The sequence below is a fragment of the Anomaloglossus baeobatrachus genome, chromosome 4 (assembly GCF_048569485.1).
Source record: "Anomaloglossus baeobatrachus isolate aAnoBae1 chromosome 4, aAnoBae1.hap1, whole genome shotgun sequence".
Taxonomy (NCBI): Eukaryota; Metazoa; Chordata; class Amphibia; order Anura; family Aromobatidae; genus Anomaloglossus; species Anomaloglossus baeobatrachus.
Window position 1 is genome coordinate 91,429,104 of NC_134356.1, and position 25,688 is coordinate 91,454,791.

The 25,688-nt window shown below is 52.0% G+C and overlaps 1 protein-coding gene across 1 annotated transcript in view; it reads left to right on the plus strand.

The window, feature by feature from the left end:
• The window catches only part of HSPA9 (heat shock protein family A (Hsp70) member 9), a 77,536-nt gene that overhangs the window by 40,126 nt on the left and 11,722 nt on the right, over positions 1-25,688 (plus strand). The window contains exons 12-13 of the mRNA XM_075342279.1: positions 3,945-4,037; positions 4,541-4,681. Coding sequence (XP_075198394.1) covers positions 3,945-4,037; positions 4,541-4,681 — 234 coding nt within the window. The remainder of the gene's footprint in view (positions 1-3,944; positions 4,038-4,540; positions 4,682-25,688) is intronic.

Genomic DNA, 25,688 nt, shown 5'->3' on the forward strand with positions numbered 1-25,688 from the left:
GCAGATAGAGCTCCTAATGAAATCCATCTTTGAAGCCACAGGCGCGTCTTTCGCCCCGGCCTTTGCAGCCGTGTGGGCACTCCAAGCTATCTCAGCTTGTCTGTCTGAGATTAATGCGGTCACACGTACCTCTGCTCCGCAAGTAGCGTCTTTGACTTCTCAGGCGTCGGCTTTTTCGTCCTACGCCATGAACGCCGTCCTGGACTCTGCTAGCCGTACAGCGGTAGCATCCGCCAATTCGGTGGCAGTCCGCAGGGCCATGTGGCTGCGCGAATGGAAGGCAGACTCTGCTTCCAAGAAGTTCTTGACCGGTTTGCCTTTTTCTGGCGACCGATTGTTTGGCGAGCAATTGGATGAAATTATTAAGCAATCTAAGGGAAAGGACTCGTCCTTACCCCAATCCAAGCCAAAAAGACCTCAGCAACGGAAAATTCAGGCGAGGTTTCGGTCCTTTCGGCCTTCAGCCAGATCCCAATCATCCTCGTCCAACAGGCCACAGAAGAGCCAGAGGAACTCTTCTGCATGGCGGTCTAAGTCACGTCCTCCAAAGACCGCCGGAGGCACCGTCTCCAAGGCGGCCTCCTCATGACTTTCGGCCTCCACAAACCGCATCCTCGGTCGGTGGCAGGCTCTCCCGCTTTGGCGACGCCTGGTGGCCACATGTCCAAGACCGATGGGTGAGAGACATTCTGTTTCACGGTTACAGGATAGAGTTCTGCTCTCGTCCTCCGACTCGTTTCTTCAGAACATCTCCGCCCCCCGAGCGAGCCGATGCACTTGCTCAGGCGGTGGACACTCTGAAGACAGAAGGAGTTGTGATCCCCGTTCCCCTTCAGGAACGGGGTTGCGGTTTTTACTCCAACCTGTTCGTGGTGCCAAAAAAGGACGGATCATTCCGTCCCGTTTTGGACCTCAAATTGCTCAACAGACATGTGAAAACCAGACGGTTTCGCATGGAATCCCTCCGCTCTGTCATCGCCTCGATGTCACAAGGAGACTTCCTAGCATCAATCGACATCAGGGATGCCTATCTCCATGTGCCGATCGCACCAGAGCATCAACGCTTCCTGCGTTTCGCCATTGGGGACGAACACCTTCAGTTTGTGGCACTGCCTTTCGGCCTGGCGACAGCCCCACGGGTCTTCACCAAGGTCATGGCATCCGTTGTGGCAGTCCTGCACTCTCAGGGCCACTCGGTGATCCCTTACTTAGACGATCTCCTGGTCAAGGCACCCTCCCGGGTGGCATGTCAACACAGCCTGGCCGTTGCTCTGGAGACTCTCCAGAGGTTCGGGTGGATCATCAATTTCCCAAAGTCAAAATTGACTCCGGCCCAATCACTGACTTACCTCGGGATGGAGTTTCATACTCTCTCAGCGATAGTCAAGCTTCCGCTGGACAAACAGCGTTCGCTGCAAGCTGGGGTGCACTCTCTCCTTCGGGCCCAGTCACACCCCTTGAGGCGCCTCATGCACTTCCTGGGGAAGATGGTGGCAGCGATGGAGGCAGTGCCCTTCGCGCAGTTTCATCTGCGTCCACTCCAATGGGACATTCTCCGCAAATGGGACAGGAGGTCGACGTCCCTAGACAGGAACGTCTCCCTTTCTCTGGCAGCCAAAACCTCTCTTCGGTGGTGGCTTCTTCCCACTTCTCTGTCGAACGGAAAATCCTTCCTGCCCCCATCCTGGGCTGTGGTCACGACGGACGCGAGTCTGTCAGGGTGGGGAGCGGTTTTTCTCCACCACAGGGCTCAGGGAACCTGGACTCCGATAGAGTCTTCCCTTCAGATCAATGTTCTGGAGATAAGGGCAGTGTACCTAGCCCTAAAGGCGTTCCATCGGTGGCTGGAGGGCAGGCAGATCCGCATACAGTCGGACAACGCCACGGCGGTCGCGTACATCAACCACCAGGGTGGCACGCGCAGCCGCCAAGCCTTCCAAGAAGTTCGGCGGATTCTGCTGTGGGCAGAGGCAACATCCTCCACCATCTCCGCAGTTCACATCCCGGGCGTAGAAAACTGGGAAGCAGACTTTCTCAGTCGCCAGGGCATGGACGCAGGGGAATGGTCTCTTCACCCGGACGTGTTTCAAGAGATCTGTTGCCGCTGGGGGACGCCGGACGTCGACCTCATGGCGTCTCGGCACAACAACAAAGTCCCGGCATTCATGGCACGGTCTCAAGATCACAGAGCTCTGGCGGCGGACGCATTAGTTCAGGATTGGTCGCAGTTTCGACTGCCTTATGTATTTCCTCCTCTGGCAATACTGCCCAGAGTATTACGCAAGATCAAGTCCGACTGCCGCCGCGCCATCCTCGTCGCTCCAGACTGGCCGAGGAGGTCGTGGTACCCGGATCTGTGGCACCTCACGGTGGGTCAACCGTGGGCACTCCCAGACCGACCAGACTTGCTGTCTCAAGGGCCATTTTTCCATCTGAATTCTGCGGCCCTCAACCTGACTGTGTGGCCATTGAGTCCTGGCTACTAGCGTCCTCAGGCTTATCTCAATCACATCGCTCCGTAGAGTGTCTGAGTTGGCAGCGCTGTCATGCAAAGCCCCCTTCCTGGTTTTTCACCAGGATAAGGTGGTTCTGCGTCCGGTCCCGGAATTTCTCCCTAAGGTGGTATCCCCTTTTCATCTCAATCAGGATATCTCCTTACCTTCTTTTTGTCCTCATCCAGTTCACCAATGTGAAAAGGAGTTGCATTTGTTAGATCTAGTGAGAGCACTCCGGCCCTACATTTCTCGCACGGCGCCCCTGCGCCGTTCTGATGCGCTCTTTGTCCTTGTCGCTGGCCAGCGTAAGGGGTCGCAGGCTTCCAAGTCAACCTTGGCTCGGTGGATCAAGGAACCGATTCTTGAAGCCTACCGTTCTTCTGGGCTTCCGATTCCTGCAGGGCTGAAAGCCCATTCTACCAGAGCCGTGGGTGCATCCTGGGCATTGCGGCACCAGGCTTCGGCTCAGCAGGTGTGTCAGGCGGCTACCTGGTCGAGTCTGCACACTTTCACGAAACACTATCAGGTGCATACCTATGCTTCGGCAGATGCCAGCCTAGGTAGGCGAGTCCTTCAGGCGGCGGTTGCCCACCTGTAAGAGGGAGCCGTTGTCGGCTCTTTTTATTGGGGTATTCTTTTACCCACCCAGGGACTGCTTTTGGACGTCCCAATTGTCTGGGTCTCCCAATGGAGCGACAAAGAAGGGAATTTTGTTTACTTACCGTAAATTCCTTTTCTTCTAGCTCCTATTGGGAGACCCAGCACCCGCCCCTGTTCCCTTCGGGCTGTTGTTCTTTGTGTACACATGTTGTTCATGTTGAATTGTTCTTTTGGTTCATGGTTTCAGTTCTCCGAACATTCTTTGGATTGAATTTACCTTAGACCAATTTATAAGTTTCCTCCTTCCTGCTTTTGCACCAAAACTGAGGAGCCCGTGATGCACGGGAGGGTGTATAGGCAGAGGGGAGGGGTTACACTTTTTAAAGTGTAATACTTTGTGTGGCCTCCGGAGGCAGAAGCTATACACCCAATTGTCTGGGTCTCCCAATAGGAGCTAGAAGAAAAGGAATTTACGGTAAGTAAACAAAATTCCCTTCTTCCACATTGGCAGCTAATGTGATTCTGCACCCCGACTTTGTTATAGTCTCTATACAAAAGTAACTGAAAGGAGTAGAGTCCGCAGTGACATCCCCTTTATTTACATAAAAAAAAAAAATTGACATTTTTAATTACACAATGGTTAATTTTCTGATGTATTTCCCATAATGATACAAACTTTTTAATAGGAAGAGCTTTGTCATTGCAACCACAATGTGTCCATTAAATGTTGGATAATGGCGTTTGCCTCCAGAATAAGTGGCTATTGAGCGGTTCTGACAAGGCAATTGTCTGGATGATTATAATGTATTGCATGGCTGATGACTGACTTTCAGCTTTTCACCATTCTAGGAACGCGTTGAAGCTGTGAATAACGCAGAAGGCATTATCCATGACACTGAGTCCAAGATGGAGGAATTTAAAAGCCAGCTGCCAGAAGATGAGGTTTGTGCTTGTTTTAAGTCTTGCACTTCTGTTTGTTTTTTTTTTTTTTTTTTTTTTTTTTTTATTTCCGTGTGATTTAAGGCTGTGTTCGTGTTGAGTATTACCTCCATGTCAGGATCTCAGTCTGGGCTTTTTATCTGAAGCCCTGAAAACCAGGATGCTGACGTTTTGTGCTGACTGGGCCACTGACTATAATTATGGAGATAGAGTTGCTGTGTGCCCTGCCCTGTCTGACATAGTTTTCGGCTGTATCTGCCTATTTGAGAAGGGCTTCAAGAAATGCTTGCCTGCATTTTGGTTTCCACCTCACTTATAAAAACTGATCCAACAGAATATAAAGTGACTTTGAGTGGAAATACTTAGACGATGGTCCAGTCAGTGCAGAAGTCAGCTTTCTGCTTTCAAATGCTTCAGTGGTAAGCCACGAGGGAGCCACTGATGTTGGGTTAAAACTTAATATTAGCATGGCCTTACACTATGCTGTCCTTTTTTCTTTATTTCAGTGCAACAAGCTTAGGGAAGAGATAAGCAAAATGAAGGAGTTGTTGGCAAGAAAAGATAGTGAAACCGGTGAAAGTATCAAGCAGGCTGCATCTTCACTCCAACAAGCGTCCTTGAAGTTATTCGAACTTGCATACAAAAAGGTAATGATCATGTGCCTTGTGGTCAAATATTGTGTCCTAATGTTTACAGGTTCCTTATATTATGTCTGCTTTGGCTCTACCCCTGTCCTCAATCTACTTCAGTGCTACTTAGTTAACCCACCCCCCCCTTGTCTGACATTCAATTTTACACTTGTATTTGTTTTTTCTTCTCTGCTTCTAAGATCCATGACCCTTTTTTTTTTATTTAAAAAAAATCCTTGTCAAAATGACCCTGTGGGTAAATTTAAAACCGTCTTTGTTTGAGGGTGAAAACTAAGCAAAGACACCTTTTTTTATTTTGCTTTCGATTAATGGAGCTACGAGGCACAGTGGCCAAAAAGTCACTTCTGACATCTCATACGGCTTACATTTTATATCTTGATTGGATGTCTGCAGATGCAGAGATACAACATATGTGCCAAATTTATCACCCTTTATACAAAGGAAATACTGAAAACATGACTTGGGGGACGTTGAGTAATGTATAGGAGGACCCCGGCACACAGTACAAGAAAAATTGAACAGTCCAGGTGTGGTATGCTTGAATGATTTTTATTTTTACAATTAAACGGTGCTGTCCAATGTGTCGGCTCGTACAAGAGCCTTCGTCAGGGACAGAAAAGTACTGTAGTTATGAAGGTCAAGAAAACATTCCTAGTAGCACCTTGGAGACCAAAAGGTAAAGGTGAAGTATGTGAATAGTCAGGAGGGACACTTTAAACAATAGGAGGTTATATGTAACAGTGGTGTACTGTCATATAGTGTACATGGGGCTCACAAGGTAGATGAAGAGATGGATGAATGCTGCAAAAGGTGGCAACCTGAATGTATATAGTATGATGAACACTCGTACATGGTATGTTAGGAAAATCACACATTGGGTGAGGACTTGTTACACTAATGGTAATTGGGAAAATGGTGAGAGCACCAGAGAAATGCCTATCGCAGCATAGTGGAGGTGAATATGTGGAGGGAGCCCCTCCACTATGCTGTGATAGGCATTTCTCTGGTGCTCTCACCATTTTCCCAATTACCATTAGTGTAACAAGTCCTCACCCAATGTGTGATTTTCCTAACATACCATGTACGAGTGTTCATCATACTATATACATTCAGGTTGCCACCTTTTGCAGCATTCATCCATCTACTTTGTGAGCGCCATCTACACTATATGACAGTACACCACTGTTACATATAACCTCCTATTGTTTAAAGTGTCCCTCCTGACTATTCACATACTTCACCTTTACCTTTTGGTCTCCAAGGTGCTACTAGGAATATTTCTTTTTCGCTCCTAATTGGGAGACCCAGACAGTGGTGTATAGCTGTATAGCTACTGCCTCTGGAGGCCGCACAAAGAACTACACTTAAAAGTGTAAGGCCCCTCCCCTTCTGGCTATACACCCTCCCGTAGGAGTACGGATTCCTCAGTTTTAGCTTTGTGCGAAGGAGGTCAGACACGCACGCATAGCTCCATTGTTTTTAGTCAGCAGCAGCTGCTGACTATGTCGGATGGAAGAAAAGAGGGCCCATACAGGGCTCCCAGCATGCTCCCTTCTCACCCCACTGTATGTCGGAGGTGTTTGTAAGGTTGAGGTACCCATTGCGGGTACGGCGGCTGGAGCCCACATGCTGATTCCTTCCCCATCCCTTTTTACAGGGCTCTGGGTGAAGTGGGATTTACTGGTCTCCAGGCACTGAGACCGTGCTCCATCTACAGCCCCTGGAGAAGATGCTGGATGGAGCGGAGTACATCAGGGACATGGCCCTGCTTCCTCAAGGTACTCTGTGTCCCCGTGCATTTGGCGCTCACACCGCAGCATGCTGGGTGTTGTAGTGCGCCGGGGGACATCAGCGCTGCGGCGCTTGTGCCATGGCCTCATTCAGCTTCGCTGAAGCAGGCACACTATTGGGACACGGTCGCGCCGGCCGCTGGGACTGCGGCGCGGCTGGCACTTGTGGTGCGCCGGGGACTTCAGCGCGGGCCGCGCTTTTACGGCGGCCGCGCTGATAACTCGAGTCCCCGGCTTTTGCGGCCTGCTTCCGTTCGTTCCCGCCCCCAGACCTGCCAGTCAGGAGAGGGGCGGGACGCTGGTCAGTGCATCAGCGCTGAGGGCTGGAGTCGTTTTTACATACTCCAGCCCTCACAGTAGGCACAGAGGGGACACTGTTTCCCGCACTTTTGTTTAGGAACTCCCACGGACCGCCCCTCTCCACAGACGCCGGCAGCCATTCCTGCTGACACGCTGAGCTGCAGAGGGGAGCCGGGGAGACCCAGACAAGGAATTCTGCGCCTCTTACCCGCTATTCAGCGGGCGGTAAACAGCCCTCAGGGCTCACCCCTCTTGTGCCAGTAGTATTATTAGTATTTTGTTCCTGCAAATACTTTGTACTGCATAGCGCTGGTCGCCCTTTTGGCTATAGACTCTCTCACATTGCAGAGAGCCAACAGCATGTCGTCCATAAAACGCAAGGGTGCCAAGGCACAGACATTATATGCTTCCTGCACCGCATGTGGGACTTTTCTACCAGCAGGCTCCACTGACCCCCATTGTGTGCAGTGCTCGGCCCCTGCGGCGCTTGCACAGTCGGGACCTCTGCTGGACGTGACCCAGGGTGTACCACCTGTGAATGCTGTCCAGGTGACAGGAACTGAGTTTGCAGCTTTTGCTGACAGAATGTCTCTCACTATGTCACAAATTCTTGACACATTGCGAGCTAGGCCTGTACTTCAGGCCACGGACACTGTGCAATCATTGCCCCCTGGTCCCCCTCAGCTGAATTACCTCCAAGCTCCGGGACGGGCACATACACCTCAGGGTGAAGACTCTGACTCGGACGATGGCCCCGGGCAGCCTAAGCGGGCTCGCTATGAGGGACCTTCACATTCATCTCAATGGTCAGGATCCCAGCGAGATGAATCTATGGGTGATGAGGCGGACGTAACTGATCAAGATTCTGATCCTGGGACCGCTCTCAATCTAGATACACCAGATGGTGACGCCATAGTTAATGATCTTGTAGCGTCCATCAATAAGATGTTAAATATTTCCCCACCAGCTCCTCTTGTGGAGGAGTCAGCTTCGCAGCACGAGAGAATCCATTTCAGATATCCTAAGCGTACATTAAGCACTTTTCTGGACCACGCTGACTTTAGAGACGCAATCCAGAAACCCCACGCTTATCCGGAAAGGCGTTTTTCTAAACGGCTTAAAGATACACGCTATCCTTTTCCCCCTGAGGTGGTCAAGGGTTGGACCCAGTGTCCAAAAGTGGATCCTCCAATTTCCAGGCTTGCAGCTAGATCTTTGGTTGCAGTTGAAGATGGAGCGGCACTTAAAGATGCCACTGACAGGCAGATGGAGCTCTGGCTGAAATCCATCTATGAAGCGATTGGAGCGTCGTTAGCGCCATCTTTTGCTGCCGTATGGGCACTCCAAGCTATCTCAGCCGGGCTTGTGCAAGTCGACTCAGTCACACGTGCATTTGCCCCGCAGGTAGCACCATTGACCTCGCAAATGGCGGCATTCGCGTCGTACGCAATTAATGCTGTTCTTGACGCTACAAGCCGCACGGCAGTGGCGTCAGCCAACTCCGTTGTTTTGCGTAGGGCCCTGTGGTTGAGACATTGGAAAGCAGATTCTCATTCCAAGAAGTGCTTAACCAATTTGCCTTTTTCTCGTGACCGATTGTTTGGAGAGCGTTTGGATGAAATCATCAAACACTCCAAGGGTAAGGACTCATCCTTACCGCAACACAGACAAAACAAACCCCAACAGAGGAAGGGTCAGTCTGGTTATCGGTCCTTTCGAGGACCGGGCAGGTCCCAATTCGCCTCGTCAAAAAAGACTCAAAAAGACCAGAGACGCTCAGATTCTTGGAGGTCTCAGTCACGCCCAAAAAGGACAGCCGGAGGAACCGTTGCCAAAACGGCGTCCTCCTGACTTGCAGTCTCCGATTCCCACACCCTCGGTCGGTGGGAGGCTTTCCCACTTTGGCGACATTTGGCTGTCACGCGTCAAAGACCGTTGGGTGAGGGATATTCTGTCTCACGGGTACAGGATAGAGTTCAGTTCTCGTCCGCCAACTCGTTTCTTCAGAACTTCTCCACCACCAGACCGAGCCGATGCTCTGTTGCAGGCGGTGGCCGCTCTAAAGGCGGAAGGAGTGGTGACCTCCGTCCCTCTGCAGGAACAAGGTCACGGTTTTTACTCCAATCTGTTTGTGGTCCCAAAAAAGGACGGATCGTATCGACCCGTCCTGGATCTAAAGTTGCTCAACAGACACGTAAAAGTCAGGAGGTTCCGGATGGAATCCCTACGCTCCGTCATAGCCTCAATGTCTCAAGGAGATTTTCTAGCATCAATAGATATCAAAGATGCGTATCTCCACGTGCCGATTGCGCCAGAGCATCAGCGTTTCCTACGCTTCGTCATACACGACGAACACCTGCAGTTCGTAGCGTTACCTTTCGGTCTGGCAACAGCCCCCCGGGTCTTCACCAAAGTCATGGCAGCAGTAGTAGCTGTTCTGCACTCGCAGGGTCACTCGGTCATCCCGTATCTAGACGACCTGCTTATAAAGGCACCCTCTCAAGAGGCATGCCAACACAGTCTGAAGGTGGCACTAGACACTCTCCAGAGTTTCGGGTGGATTATCAACTTTCCAAAGTCTCATCTCACCCCGACCCAATCTCTGACTTATCTTGGCATGGAGTTTCATACTCTCTCAGCGATAGTGAAGCTTCCACTGGACAAGCAGTGTTCGCTACGGACAGGAGTACAATCTCTCCTTCAGAGCCAGTCGCACTCACTGAGGCGCCTCATGCATTTCCTAGGGAAGATGGTAGCAGCAATGGAAGCGGTCCCGTTCGCGCAGTTTCATCTGCGCCCTCTACAATGGGACATTCTACGCCAATGGGATGGGAAATCGACGTCCCTCGACAGGACTGTCTCCCTCTCTGACTGCCAAGGACTCTCTGCGTTGGTGGCTTCTCCCCACCTCATTGTCACAGGGAAAGTCGTTCCTTCCCCCGTCCTGGGCAGTGGTCACGACGGATGCGAGCCTATCAGGGTGGGGAGCGGTGTTTCTCCACCACAGGGCTCAGGGGACGTGGACTCAGGAAGAGTCCACTCTGCAGATCAATGTTCTGGAAATCAGAGCAATCTATCTTGCTCTGCGAGCCTTCCAACAATGGCTGGAAGGCAAGCAGATTCGGATTCAGTCGGACAATTCCACGGCGGTGGCGTACATCAACCACCAAGGGGGAACACGCAGTCGCCAAGCCTTTCAGGAAGTCCGGCGGATTTTGACGTGGGTGGAAAGCAGAGCGTCCACCATATCCGCAGTTCACATCCCAGGCGTGGAAAACTGGGAAGCAGACTTTCTCAGTCGCCAGGGCATGGACGCAGGAGAATGGTCCCTTCACCCGGAAGTGTTTCAGCAGATCTGTTGCCGCTGGGGGACGCCGGACGTCGATCTGATGGCGTCACGGCACAACAACAAGGTCCCAGTTTTCATGGCACGGTCTCACGATCACCGAGCGCTGGCGGCAGACGCCTTGGTTCAGGATTGGTCGCAATTCCGACTCCCCTATGTGTTCCCACCTCTAGCATTGTTACCCAGAGTTCTCCGGAAAATCAGGTCCGACTGCCATCGAGCCATCCTCGTCGCTCCAGACTGGCCAAGAAGGTCGTGGTACCCGGATCTGTGGCATCTCACGGTAGGCCAACCGTGGGCACTACCAGACCGTCCAGATTTGCTGTCTCAAGGGCCGTTTTTCCATCTGAATTCTGCGGCCCTGAACCTGACTGTGTGGCCATTGAGTCCTGGATCCTAGCGGCCTCAGGTTTATCTCATGAAGTTGTTGCCACAATGAGACAGGCTAGAAAACCATCCTCAGCTAAGATCTATCACAGGACGTGGAAGATATTCTTAGCTTGGTGCTTGGCTCAAGGGTTTTCTCCCTGGCCATTTGCATTGCCAATTTTTCTTTCCTTCCTGCAGTCTGGGTTGGAAAAAGGTTTGTCGCTTAGCTCTCTTAAGGGTCAAGTCTCCGCGCTATCCGTATTCTTTCAGAAGCGCTTGGCACGGCTTTCTAAAGTGCGCACGTTTCTCCAAGGAGTTTCTCATATCGTTCCTCCTTACAGACGGCCATTGGAGCCCTGGGATCTGAACAAGGTTCTCATTGCTCTCCAGAAGCCGCCTTTCGAGCCTTTGAAAGAGGTTTCCCTTTCTCGGCTTTCACAAAAAGTAGTTTTTCTTGTGGCGGTCACGTCTCTTCGAAGAGTGTCCGAGCTAGCGGCGTTATCTTGCAAATCTCCCTTCCTGGTGTTTCACCAAGACAAGGTAGTACTGCGTCCAATTCCAGAGTTTTCTCCCAAGGTGGTTTCTTCCTTTCATCTTAATCAGGATATCACTTTGCCATCTTTGTGTCCGCATCCAGTTCACCAATTTGAAAAGGGTTTACATCTGTTGGACCTGGTGAGAGCACTCAGGATTTACATTTCTCGCACGGCGTCTCTACGCCGTTCTGATGCGCTCTTTGTCCTAGTCGCTGGTCAGCATAAGGGATCGCAAGCTTCCAAATCCACCCTGGCGCGGTGGATCAAGGAACCAATTCTTCACACATACCGTTCTGCTGGGCTTCCGATTCCATCTGGACTGAAGGCCCATTCTACCAGAGCCGTGGGTGCGTCCTGGGCATTGCGGCATCAGGCTACGGCTCAGCAAGTGTGCCAGGCGGCTACCTGGTCGAGTCTGCACACGTTTACCAAACACTATCAAGTGCATACCTACGCTTCGGCAGATGCCAGCCTAGGTAGACAGGTCCTTCAGGCGGCGGTGACCCACCTGTAGGAAAGGGCTGTCTGACAGCCCGTTCATGTGGTATCTTTTTACCCACCCAGGGACTGCTTTTGGACGTCCCACTGTCTGGGTCTCCCAATTAGGAGCGAAAAAGAAGAAGGGAATTTTGTTTACTTACCGTAAATTCCTTTTCTTCTAGCTCCAATTGGGAGACCCAGCACCCGCCCTATTTGTTCTTAGGGTTTCGTTTTTCGGGTGCACATGTTGTTCATGTTGTTTCTTAAGTTCTCCGATCTTGTTATCGGATTGAATTTGTTTTTGAAACTGTTATTGGCTTTCCTCCTTCTTGCTTTGGTACTAAAACTGAGGAATCCGTACTCCTACGGGAGGGTGTATAGCCAGAAGGGGAGGGGCCTTACACTTTTAAGTGTAGTTCTTTGTGCGGCCTCCAGAGGCAGTAGCTATACAGCTATACACCACTGTCTGGGTCTCCCAATTGGAGCTAGAAGAAAAGGAATTTACGGTAAGTAAACAAAATTCCCTTCTTTCTTGACCTTCAGAGCTACAGTACTTTTCTGTCCCCGACGAAGGCTCATGTACGAGCCGACACGTTGGACAGCACAGTTTAATTGTAAAAATAAAAATCATTCAAGCATACCACACCTGGACTGTTCAATTTTTCTTGTACTGTGTGCCGGGGTCCTCCTATACATTGGTTATATTTTTCTTTTTCGCTCCTAATTGGGAGACCCAGACAATTGGGTGTATAGCTATTGCCTCCGGAGGCCACACAAAGTATTACACTTAAAAGTGTAAGGCCCCTCCCCTTCTGGCTATACACCCCCAGTGGGATCACTGGCTCACCAGTTTTGTGCTTTGTGCGAAGGAGGCAACACATCCACGCATAGCTCCACTGTTTAGTCAGCAGCAGCTGCTGACTATGTCGGATGGAAGAAAAGAGGGCCCATACAGGGCTCCCAGCATGCTCCCTTCTCACCCCACTTCATGTCGGAGGTGTTTGTTAAGGTTGAGGTACCCATTGCGGGTACGGAGGCTGGAGCCCACATGCTGATTCCTTCCCCATCCCTTTTTACAGGGCTCTGGGTGAAGTGGGATTCTATCGGTCTCCAGGCACTGAGACCGTGCTCCATCCACAGCCCCTGGTATCTGCTGGACATGGAGCGGAGTATCTTCAGGGACATGGCCCTGCTACATGGAGGTACTCTGTGTCCCTGTGGGGACCGCGCAGACACACGGCAGCACTGCTGGGTGTGTTAGTGCGCCAGGGACAGCGGCGCTGTCCGCACTAGTGCCATCGCACACCACAGCGTTGCTGGGTGTGTTAGTGTATTGGGTGACTACTGCGCTAACCGCCGCTGCCATTTTTATTTAAGGCGCCGCTGGGATTTGTGGTGCGCCGGGGACTTCCGCGCCGGCCAGCACTGATATGCCGGCCGCGCTTATTAACTCGAGTCCCCGGCTTCTGGGCCTAGTCTCCCTTCGTTACCGCCCACAGGCCTGACAGTCAGGGTAGGGGCGTGACGCTGCATAGCACAGCAGCGCTGAGAGCTGGAGTATGTTTTGCATACTCCACCCCTCTCACTGTGTGCACTGTGAAACCGGATTCCCGCACTTTCTCAGGCACGCCCACGGCTTCCTTCTCTACAAGGATGCCGGCAGCCATTAGTGTCAGTTTCTGTACGATACAGAGACAAGTGTGGAAGACCCTGGCATTCTGATAGTCACACAATCGCTGCAACAGGCGTTAAGCAGCACCTGTGGTGCTAACCCCACTAGTGCAGAAGTGCACTTATAGATATGCTTGTACTATATACATTGCACTGTTTGGTCGCACGTTGTATATACCCTCCTGGATTGTGCGGAGGAGTTATCAGCATATTCTCTGTGTAAAACAAAGGTGCAGAACCACATGTTTTTCTATGCAGCCGGTACAGCATGTACGGCTATACGGCCGGCAGGTTACATAGACCCCCATTATATCCAACTCAGCCGGAGTCTCTGCTAATGGCCAGAGGATGAGGACGGTGTCTGCAGTATTTACTGACAGATTTTCTGAGACTATGGCTATGATACTAGAAGCCTAGCAGTCCGGACATGTCTCTCACAACATGGGCACTGTTGAATCATTGATCCATGGCCCCCCTCAGTGTGAACAACTAACAGCTCCGGGAATGTCACACGCATCCCAGAGTCACGGCTCTGCACAGACGTCAGTCCCAGACAGCCTAAGCGGGCTCACTATGAGCGGCCCTCGGTTTCATCAGGGTCCTAGCAGAAGGACTCTCTGTGTAATGAGGCGGAAGTAGCGGCTCAGGATTCTGATCCTGAGACCGCTCTCAATCTGGATACACCTAATGGTGACGCCATAGTGAATAATCTTATAGCGTCCATCAATAGAATGTTGGTTATTTCTCACCCAGCTCCTCCAGTGGAGGAGTCAGCTTCACGTATTTTTCTGGACCACTCTGCCTTCAGAGAGGCAGTCCAGGAACACCACACTTATCCAGATATGCGCTTCTCCAAACGGCTTAGGATACACGTTATCCCTGCCCCCTGACGTGGTCAAGGACTGGACCCAGTGTCCCAAGCGGCATCCTCCAATCTCCAGGCTTGTAGCTAGATCCATAGTTGCAGTGGGAGATGGAGCTGCACTTAAAGATGCCACTGACAGACAGATGGATCTCTGGTCTAAATCCATCTATGAGACTGTCGGCGCACCGTTGGCTCCAGCATTCTCACCCTTGGGGCACTCCAAGCTATTTCAGCTTGTCTTACACAGATTGACACGGTTACACGTACATCTGTGCCGCAGGTGGCATCCTTAACCTCTCAAATGTCTGCATTTGTTTCTTACGCGATTCAGGTTGCCCTAGACTCTGCGAACCGTACGGCAGTAGCCTCCGCTGCTCCGTGTTTTTAAGCAGAGCCTGGTCTGCTCGTTAAGTGAATGGAAGGCAGATTCTGCTTCCAAAAAAGGTTGCTTAACCAGTTGCCTTTTTCTGCTGACCGACTGTTTGGTGAGCGTTTGGATGTAACCATTAAACAGTCCAGGGGTAAGGATTCATCCTTTCCTCAGCCCGGACACAACAAACCCCAACAGAGCAGGAGGCAGTCGTGGTTTCGGTCTTTTCGAGGCTCGGGCAGGTCCCATTTTTCCTCGTCCAATGTGGACTCAAAAGGATCAGAGGAGCTCAGATTCTTGGCGGGCTCAGTCACGCCCAAAAAAGAGACAGTCTGAAAACCCGCTTCCAAGGCGGCTTCCTCATGACTTGCGGCCTCCTCTCTCCGCATCCTCGGTCGGTAGCAGGCTCACCCGCCTTGGCGATATTTAGCTGCCATAGGTCAATGACCGTTGGGTGTGAGACATTCTGTCTCACGGGTACAGGATAGAGCTCACTTCTCGTCCTCCAACTCGATTCTTCAGAACTTCTCCACCTCCCGGCCGAGCCGCTGCTCTTCTGCAAACAGGGTGCACTCTATAGGCAGAAAGAGTGATGACCCCCGTTCCTCTTCAGGAACAAGGTCACGGTTTTTACCCCAAATTATTTGCGGTGCCTATAAGAACGGGCCGTTCCGTCCCGTTCTGGATCTAAAACTGCTCAGCAAGCTCGTGGACACCAGGCGGTTCCGGATGGAATCCCTCCGCCATGTCATCGCCTCAATGTCCCAAGGAGATTTCCTAGCATCATTAGGCATCAAGGATGCTTATCCACACGTGCCGATTGATCCAGAGCACTAGCGTTTCTACGCTTCGTTATAGGAGACGAACACCTTCTGTTCGTAGCTCTACCTTCCGGCTAGCGACAGTCCCACTGGTCTTCGCCAAGGTCAGGGCAGCAGTAGTCACAGTCCTGCACTCTCAGGGTCACTCTGTGATCCCATATTTAGACGATCTACTTGTCAAGGCACTCTCTTAGGAAACATGCCGACACTGCCCGAACGTTGCGCTGGAGACTCTCTAGAGTTTTGGGTGGATCATCAACTTTTTGAAGTCAGATCCGACCCCGACCCTATCGCTAACATATCTAGGCATGGAGTTTCATACTCTCTCAGCGATAGTGAAGCTTCCGCTAGATTCTCCGCCAATGGGACGGGGAGTCGACCTCCCTCAACAGAGTCGTCTTTCTTTCTCAGGCGGCCAAGGAATCTCTACGGTGGTGGCTTCTTCCCACCTCATGGTCAAAAAGAAGGTCCTTCCTATCCCCATCCTGGGCGATAGTTACGACAGACGCGAGTCTATCAGGGTGGGGAGCAGTTTTTCTCCACCACAGCGCTCAGGGTACGTGGACTCAGCAAGAGTCCACCCTTCAGATCAATGTTCTTGAACACAGAGCAGTGTATCTTGCCCTACAAACCTTCCAACAGCAGCTGGACAGCAAGCAAATCCGACTTCAGTCGGACAACTCCACAGCGGTGGCATACATCAACCACCAAGGAAGAACGCGCAACCGGCAAGCCTTCCAGGAAGTCCGGCAGGTTCTGATGTGGGTGGAAGACACGGCATCCACCATATCCACAGTTCACATCCCAGGCGTGGAAAACTAGGAAGCTGACTTCCTAAGTCGCCGGGGTGTGGCCGAAAGGGTATGGTCTCTTCACCCGGACGGGTTTCAGGAGATCTGGCGCCGCTGACAGAGGCCGGACGTCGATCTAATGGCGTCACGGCACAACATCAATGTGCCAGCTTCATGGCACGGTTTCACAATCATCGAGCTCTGGCGGCAGACGCCTTAGTTCAGCATTGGTCGCAGTTCCAGCTACCTTATGTGCCACCTCTGGCATTGTTGCCCAGAGTGCTGCGCTAGATCAGGACCGACTGCGGCCGCGCCATCCTCGTCGCTACAGATTGGCCGAGGATGTTGTGGTTCCCGGTTCTGTGGTGCCTCACGGTAGGCTAACCGGGGGCACTATCAGACTGGCTGTCTCAAGGGCCATTCTTCCATTTGAATTCTACGGCCCTCAACCTGATGGTGTGGCATTGAGTCCTGGAACCTAGTGTCGTCAGGATTACCTCAGGACGTGGTTGCCACCATGAGACAGGCTAGCATACCAACGTCCGCCAAGATTGACCACAGGACGTGGAAGATATTCTTATCTCGGTGCTCGGCGCAGGGTGTTTCTCCCTGGCCGGTTGCATCGTCTATGTTTCCTTCCTTCCTGCAATCTAGGTTGGAAAAAGGGTTGTCGCTCAGTTCCCTTTAGGGACAAGTCTCAGCGCTATCTGTATTTTTTCAGAAACGACTTCCTCAGGTACGCACGTTCCTACGGGGAGTTTGTCGTCTCAGCACTCCGTACAAGCGGCCGTTAGAGCCCTGGGATCTGAACAAGGTTCTAATTGCTCTCCAGATGCCGCCTTTCGAGCCTTTGAAAGAGGTCTCCCTTCCCGCTTTTCTCGGGAAGTGGCCTTCTAGTAACGGTCTCGTCTCTTAGGAGAGTTTCCGAGCTAGCAACGCTCTCATACAAATCTCCCTTCCTGGTCCTTCACCAGGACAGGGTAGTTCTGCGTCCGATTCCGGAATTTCTCCCTAAGGTGGTATCCCACTTTCATATCAATCAGGATATCACCTCACCTTCTTTGTGTCCTCGTCCAGTCCATCAATTTCAGAAGGATTTGCATCTGTTGGTTCTGGTGAGAGCACTCAGGTTCTACTTCCCGCATGGCGCTCCTGCGCCACCCGGATGCACTCTTTGTCCTTGTCGCTGGTCGGCGTAAACAGTCGCAAGCTTCTGAATCCACCCTGGCTCGGGGGATCGAGGAACCAATTCTTGAAACCTACAGTTCTACTGGGCTTCTGGTTCTCTCAAGGCTGAAGGCCCATTCTACCAGAGCCGTGGGTGCATCCTGGGCATTACGGCACCAGGCTACGGCTCAGCAGGTGTGTCAGGCACCTACCTGATTGAGTCTGCATACTTTTACCAAGCATTTTCAGGTGCATACCTACGCTTCGGCAGACGCCAGCCTAGGTAGATAAGTCCTTCAGGCGGCGATTGCCCACCTGTAGGAAAGGGCTGTTTGACGGCCCTATCACGAGGTATTCTTTTACCCACCCAGGGACTGCTTTTGGACGTCCCAATTGTCTGGGTCTCCCAATTAGGAGCGAAAAAGAAGAAGGGAATTTTGTTTACTTACCGTAAATTCCTTTTCTTCTAGCTCCAATTGGGAGACCCAGCACCCGCCCTGTTTTCTCGGGGTTTTTCTGTTTTTTCGGGTACACATGTTGTTCATGTGGTATGGTTCAGTTCTCCGATGTTTCCTCGGATTGAATTGGTCTTTAAACCAGTTATTGGCTTTCCTCCTTCTTGCTTTGGCACTAAAACTGGTGAGCCAGTGATCCCACTGGGGGTGTATAGCCAGAAGGGGAGGGGCCTTACACTTTTAAGTGTAATACTTGTTGTGGCCTCCGGAGGCAATAGCTATACACCCAATTGTCTGGGTCTCCCAATTGGAGCTAGAAGAAAAGGAATTTACGGTAAGTAAACAAAATTCCCTTCTTTCTCCCGAGCACCAGGACTACAAAAGCGGTTGAGCATAACTTATTCTTTCTTGTTTAGGGGACATTGAGGACTGGAGTTGAGAATTCCTGATTTAAACAATTAGGTTGTTACCTGCTATGACTTGGTTTGGTGTGTTTTTTTTTTTTTTTTTGTTTTTATGTTTAGTGCTCCATCCCCCACCCCTTTAGCAGAAACACATGTAATCCACACTTGACTGTCAGTTCTCAAAGCCAAATACCAGGAAATATCAAACAATATGGCTTTATTTTAACCCATTAAAGACCGTGGGCAGTAAAATTACGTCCCAGCAGTCAGTGTTAATCCCTCCCGGCTGCTGTGGGGTACTAGTAAAAAGAAAAAAAGTTTTGAAAAATTAAACAAAAAGTTTAAAACACCACCCACTTACCCCTACTGAAAATTAAAGGGTTAAACCTATACACTGATTTGATATTTTGATAGATCGGGCATCTCTGAATCTTTGATCGGTAAACGGCATAGCAAAAAATTCCAAACACCAAAATCGGTTTTTTGTTTTTGTTTTTTTTTGGTCGCAGCAAATTTTGCGCAAAATGCAATAACAGGCGTCAAAACATGGCATCGGTGCAAAAATGGTACAATTAAAAATGTCAGCTCTAGACACAAAGTACACTGAGCTATAGATCCCGAAAAATGAGAGCGCAAAACGTGCGCCACTTTTTTTTTTTTAATTTATTTTTTTTTATGGACAAACTTCAGGTTTTCTTTATCGTTCCTATGGGAGACCCAGACCATGGGTGTTTAGCTTCTACCTCTGGAGGACACACAAAGTACTACACTTAAAAGTGTAGCTCCTCCCCCTGAGCTTATACACCCCCTGGTGAGCAGACCCAGCCAGTTTATCGCTTTGTGTTCAGGAGGCATACATCCACACATGCATTCTCATATGATTTTTTCCTTTTGGAACGAGATTGAAGAGTGCGGGTCCACGTCTGGACCCCCGGCATGTCCCTTTTCACCCCACTGTGTCGGCGGTGTTGTAAGGTTGATTCTTAGGCTGGAGCCTTACATGCCGTGCTCCTTCACCATCCCCCCTGGGCTCTGGCTTGAAGTGGGAGCAAGCACGGTCTCCATGCTTGGCAGGAGACCGGTCTCCATCCGCAGCCCTTCAGGACCCTGCTGGAACGGAGCGCTCATCCCCAGGGACCTGGCCCTGCGTCTCAGAAGCTAAGTACCTGAGACGTTTATATTTCGGGGTCCCTGTACTTTATTGTTGGGGGAGAGTGTGCTTATTATGTTTACTGACATTTCCGGCGGGTTCTCTAGCTGTCGCCTGAGAACTGCGCCGATGGTGCCTGCGCGTCGCCGCGCTGCTCAAATTTAGGCCCCGGCTTCGCCGGAGGCCTAGTTTCTGTTTCACTGCCCTCGCATGTCACTCATGCAGAGGGACAGGCTCGGCTCCTCCCGGCGGCCGTTCTGTACAGGGGAGGGACACTCCCCACTGCAGTGTGTGTCCCCTCCCCTGTAGGTCTCAATGGCCCTCCAGATCCCGCTCCTCAAGCAAGTCCCGTACCCTCTCTTCGCTCCGGCCACCATTTTTTTTTCAGTGTTCTCTCTGCGATCAGTCATTGCAGCGCTGGTTTGCAGCATTCCTGCTGAGGTGCTGTGCTTGGGGGTCCGGGCTTCGGGATCTGGAGGGCACACAACACCGCTCCAGCGGTCTGGTAAGCCACAACCGGTCTCCGGTTGTGGACCTCTGTATATACTCTCTGGGGGTCATTCTCTGGCAGCATGTCTCACACGAGGAGCAAGGCCCCAAAGCTTTATGCTGTATGCGCTGCATGTAAGCTCCTGCTGCCTGAACCGAGCACCTTTCCACATTGTGATGCCTGCTCTAACTTGGCGGTGCCACAGCCTGGAGTCTCTCCCCCAGTGGTCTCTCAGGCTGCTCCTGCTCCTGTGGCTGAACCCCCGGCTTGGGTAGAATCCTTTTCTAGGTCTATCTCCCAGTCCTTTGCTGAGTCCATGGGACTTCTGTCCAGGACTCTGATGAATATGCATCAGCCCCCTTCACAGGGTGCCTCTGCTGCTAGGGGTCTCTCAGGACCGGAGCTCACAGAGGATTCATCATCAGGGCCCAGACCCCGTCCTCCTGAGAAGATACGCAGGGTTCCCTCTCCCTCCTCCTTCCGTGGCTCTGATTCCAGAGCTGACTCGCAGGATGAGGAGGATGCCTTTACAGGGGGCTCGGAGGCTAACTCCATGTACCCCATTGATCTGTCCGAAAGTGACTCAGATCTTAGTGACTTGATTGCTTCTATTAATTCTGTACTGGATCTCAATCCGCCAGTATCAGAGGAGCAACCCTCTCTGGCAGAAAAGCACCAGTTTACCTTGCCTAAGAAAGCAAAGAGTGTGTTCTTTAAGCACTCCAGTTTTCAGGCCGCTGTGACCAAACCCAGGGCCTGTCCTGACAAACGCTTCCCAAAGCGTGGTTCTGATGACCGTTTTCCCTTTCTACCTGAGGTGGTCAAGGAGTGGGCTCACTCCCTAAAGGTAGACCCTCCGGTGTCTAGGCTCGCAGCCCGGACCGTTGTGTCGGTGGCTGATGGCACTTCCCTTAAGGATTTCACTGACGGCCAGATTGACCTTCTGGCCAAATCCGTGTATGAAGCGGCGGGGGCCGCGTTTTCTCCGACTTTTGCAGCAGTGTGGGCTCTCAAAGCCATCTCTGCTTCTCTAGAGGAGATGCATTCCCTCACCAGGGAATCTATGCCCGAAATGGATGCCTTAACTTCCCAAGCTTCGGCCTTTTCATCCTATGCCATGTCAGCCATGCTGGAGGCTTCTCACCGCACTGCGGTGGCTTTGGCTAATTCCCGCGCTATCCGCAGAATCTTGTGGCTTCGAGAGTGGAAGGCAGATGCTTCTTCAAAGAAGTACCTTGCTGGGCTCCCTTTTGCTGGGTCGCGGCTGTTCGGAGAACAGCTGGATGAAATTAAGGAAGCAACTGGCGGGAAGAGTACTTCCATGCCACAAACCAAAACCAGGAGCGAAACCTCGACTTTTCGTTCCTCCAACTGGTCGTCCTCTAAGCCCTCTGCCTCGTCCGCTAACTCAGCCAAGGACCAGAAATCCAACTGGCGCCCAAAAGCGCGTCCACAGAAGACCGCAGGAGCTGCTGCCACTAAGGCAGCCTCCTCGTGACTATCCTGCCCGCTCCAGCAACGTCCTTAGTCGGTGACAGGCTCTCCCACTTTGGCGACGCTTGGTTTCAACACGTCTCCGATCAGTGGGTGAGAGATATCATCTCCCACGGCTACAGGATAGAATTCTCTTCCAGTCCGCCACACAGATTTTTTTCTCTCAACTCCTCCCTGCTCCAAGGCCGCCGCCTTCTCACAGGCCGTGGCAGCCTTGCATGCCAATGGAGTAATTGTACCGGTTCCCGCTCGGGAACGGTTCAGAGGTTTCTACTCAAATCTCTTCCTAGTTCCCAAAAAGGACGGTACCTTCCGGCCCATCCTGGATCTCAAGCTTCTCAACAAGCATGTTCAGGTTCGGCACTTTCGCATGGAGTCCCTGAGATCAGTCATTGCCTCAATGACCCAAGGGGATTTCTTTTTCTTCAGCGCTCTATTGGGAGACCCAGACGATTGGGGTATAGCTACTGCCCTCCGGAGGCCACACAAAGCACTACACTAAAAAGTGCAAGGCCCCTCCCCTTCTGGCTATACCCCCCCGTGGTATCACGGGTACTCCAGTTTTCAAGCTTTGTGCGAAGGAGGTCAGACATTCCATGCATAGCTCCACAGATTTTAGTCAGCAGTAGCTGCTGACTATTTCGGATGGAAGAAAAGAGGGCCCATATAGGGCTCCCAGCATGCTCCCTTCTCACCCGTTGATGGTGTTGTAAGGTTGAGGTACCTATTGCTGGTACAGAGGCTGGAGCCCCACATGCTGTTTTCCTTCCACATCCCCTTGTAGGGCTCTGTGGAAGTGGGATCCTGCCGGCCTCTAAGCTCTGACGCCGGGCTCCATCCACAGACCCATAGAACCTGGTGGATGCCGAGCAGGAGTACCATCAGGGACATGGCCCTGCATCATACAGGTACTCTGTGTCCCCGGCAGGCACAGACACACTCCGGGCTGGCTGGGTGTTGTAGTGCGCCGGGGACAGTAACGCTAGAGCTAGTGTTCCTACAGTTTAACTGGGGGACTTTTTTCTGTGTGTGGGAACGCAGCGCCGACCCCCGCTGGACCGGCGGCGCTGCTGTGACTTTTAGTTCGCCGGGGACACGCCGACCGCGCTTTTACGGCGGTGGCGTTTATAAATCTAGTCCCCGGCTTTTGCGGCCTAGGACGCCGGCAGCTCCGATTCGTTCCCCGCCCCCACCCTGTCAATCAGGGTAGGGGAGAGACGCTGTTTCACGGCAGCGACGAGGGCTGGAGCCTGATTTACATGCTCCAGCCCTCTCACTAGGCACAGAGGGAAGCAGGCTTCCCGCTCTTAGCCAGGAACGCCCAGGGCCCGCCCCCCCTCCTCTCTCAGGACGCCGGCAGCCATTACATGCATGTCTGGCTGGAGGAAGGACGCAAGGCTCTGGGAGACCTGGACTAGGGGGCTTTGGAGATCACACACCCGCTCTTAAGCGGGCAGTAAGCGGCTTTTCAGCTGGCCCCTCTAGTGCCTCAGTGTGTATTAGTGTACTGTGTCACTGGACATATATATATTTCCTTATTGCTTGCACTGTGAGGTCGCTTCCTGGCTGTATACCCAGATCGCTCTGAGGAGGCAGCAACATGTCATCCACAAAACGCAAGGCTGCCAAGGCTAGGGCTGTGTACACTGCGTGTGCTGCATGTGGGGCTGCTCTACCAGCAGGCTCCAAGGACCCCCATTGTGTGCAATGCTCAGACCCGGTGCTGCTTCGCCAGCCGGAGTCAGGAGAGATAGTGACCCAGGCTGAGACGCCTGTAAGTCCTGCCCCGGTGTCAGGGACAGACTTTGCAGTTTTTGCTGATAATATGTCTGTGACTATGGCAAAAATCCTTGAAACTTTGCAATCCATGCCTGGGGCTCAGTCTATGGACACGGCGAGGTCTCTGTCCTCTAATCCCCCTCAGTTGGATTTAATCCAGACTGCAAGGGGGTCCCCGGCTTCACAGGCTGAGTATTATGACTCAGATGATAGCCCCAGCCACCCTAAGCGAGCTCGCTGGGAAAGACCCTCAACGTCATCACACTGCTCAGGGTCTCAGCGCAATCAGTCTCCCTGTGATGCGTCTGATGAGAGTGATCAGGAGTCTTATCCTGGAACCCCTCTCAATCTGGATACCCCGGATGGGGACGCCATGGTAAACGATCTTATCTCAGCCATCAATAGACTGTTAGATATTTCTCCCCCAGCTCCTTCAGCAGAGGAGGCAGCTGCAGAGCAGGAGAAGTTTCGTTTCCTCTATCCCAAGCGTAAATTAAATGCTTTCTTGGATCACTCTGACTTCAGAGAGTCAATCCAGAAACACGACGCTCATCCAGAAAGGCGTTTTCTCTAAACGTTCTAAGGATACACGTTTTCCTTTCCCCCCTGATGTGGTCAAGCGCTGGACCCAGTGTCCAAAAGTTGACCCCCCCGATTTCCAAACTTGCAGCTAGATCCATAGTTGCAGTGGAGGATGGCGCTTCACTTAAGGATGCCAATGACAGACAGATGGACCTCTGGTTAAAATCTGTCTATGAAGCTATCGGCGCGTCGTTTGCTCCAGCATTCGCAGCCGTATGGGCACTCCAAGCTATTTCAGCTGGTTTAGCAAAAGTGGATGCTATCTTACATCCAGCGGTGCCGCAAGTGGCGTCCCTTACCTCGCAGATGTCCGCGTTTGCGTCTTACGCTATCAATGCGGTCCTAGAATCTACCAGCCGCACCTCAATGGCGTCCGCCAATTCGGTAGTTTTGCGCAGAGCCTTGTGGTTAAAGGACTGGAAAGCAGATGCTGGTTCCAAAAAATGTTTAACCAGCCTGCCTTTATCTAGAGATAGACTGTTTGGCGAACCATTGGCTGACATCATTAAACAGTCCAAGGGTAAAGACTCTTCTTTACCCCAGCCCAGAACAAGCAAACCTCAGCAGAAAAAGTGGCAGCAGAGGTTTCAGTCCTTTCGAGGTTCGGGCAAGACACAATTCTCCTCGTCCAAAGGGACTCAGAGGACGCAAAGAAGCTCAGATTCCTGGCGGGCTCACGCGCGCCCCAAGAAAGCAAATGGAGGAACCGCTTCCAAAGCGGCTACCTCATGACTTCCAGCTCCCCCCCTCCGCATCTCCGGTCGGGGGCAGGCTCTCCCGCTTTTCCGTCATTTGGATGTCACAGGTCAAAGACCGGTGGGTGACAGACATTTTGTCTCGCGGGTACAGAATCGAGTTCAGTTCTCGTCCTCCAGCTCGGTTCTTCAGAACCTCCCCACATCCAGACCGAGCAGATGCCCTGCTGCAGGCGGTGGACTCCCTAAGAGCGGAAGGAGTAGTGGTCCCTGTACCGCCTCAGGAACAAGGGCGAGGGTTTTACTCCAATCTCTTTGTGGTTCCAAAAAAGGACGGCTCGTTCCGTCCTGTTCTGGATCTAAAGCTGCTCAACAAACATGTGCACGCCAGGCGGTTCCGGATGGAAACCCTCCACTCTGTCGTGGCCTCAATGTCTCAAGGAGACTTCCTTGCCTCAATAGACATCAAAGATGCTTATCTCCACGTGCCAATTGCTACAGAACGTCAACGTTTTCTACGTTTTGTGATAGGAAACGAACATCTTCAGTTCGTAGCTCTGCCATTCGGTCTGGCGACAGCCCCACGGGTTTTCACCAAGGTCATGGCGGCAGTGGTAGCAGTCTTGCACTCTCAGGGACACTCGGTGATCCCTTACCTAGACGATCTACTTGTCAAGGCACCCTCTCAAGAGGCATGCCAACTCAGTCTACATGCTACACTGGAGACTCTACAGACGTTCGGATGGATCATCAACTTTCCAAAGTCTAATCTGTCTCCGACACAGTCACTAACGTATCTTGGCATGGAGTTCCATACTCGAGCAGCGAGAGTGAAGCTTCCGCTGAACAAGCAGCGGTCACTACAGACAGGGGTGCAATCCCTCCTTCAGGGCCAGTCGCACCCCTTACGGCGCCTCATGCACTTCCTCGGGAAGATGGTGGCAGCCATGGAAGCAGTTCCCTTTGCGCAGTTTCATCTGCGCCCACTTCAATGGGACATTCTCCGCCAATGGGACGGGAAGTCAACGTCCCTGGACAGGAAAGTCTCTCTTTCCCAGACGGCCAAGGACTCTCTACAATGGTGGCTCCTTCCCACCTCATTGTCTCAGGGAAGATCCTTCCTGCCCCCATCCTGGGCAGTGGTCACGACAGATGCGAGTCTGTCAGGGTGGGGAGCAGTGTTTCTCCACCACAGGGCTCAGGGGACGTGGACTCCGCAGGAGTCCACCCTTCAGATCAATGTTCTGGAAATCAGAGCAGTGTATCTTGCCCTACTAGCCTTCCAGCAGTGGCTGGAAGGAAGGCAGATCCGAATTCAGTCGGACAACTCCACAGCGGTGGCATACATCAACCACCAAGGGGGGACACGCAGTCGGCAAGCCTTCCAGGAAGTCCGGCGGATTCTGATGTGGGTGGAAGCCACGGCCTCCACCATATCCGCAGTTCACA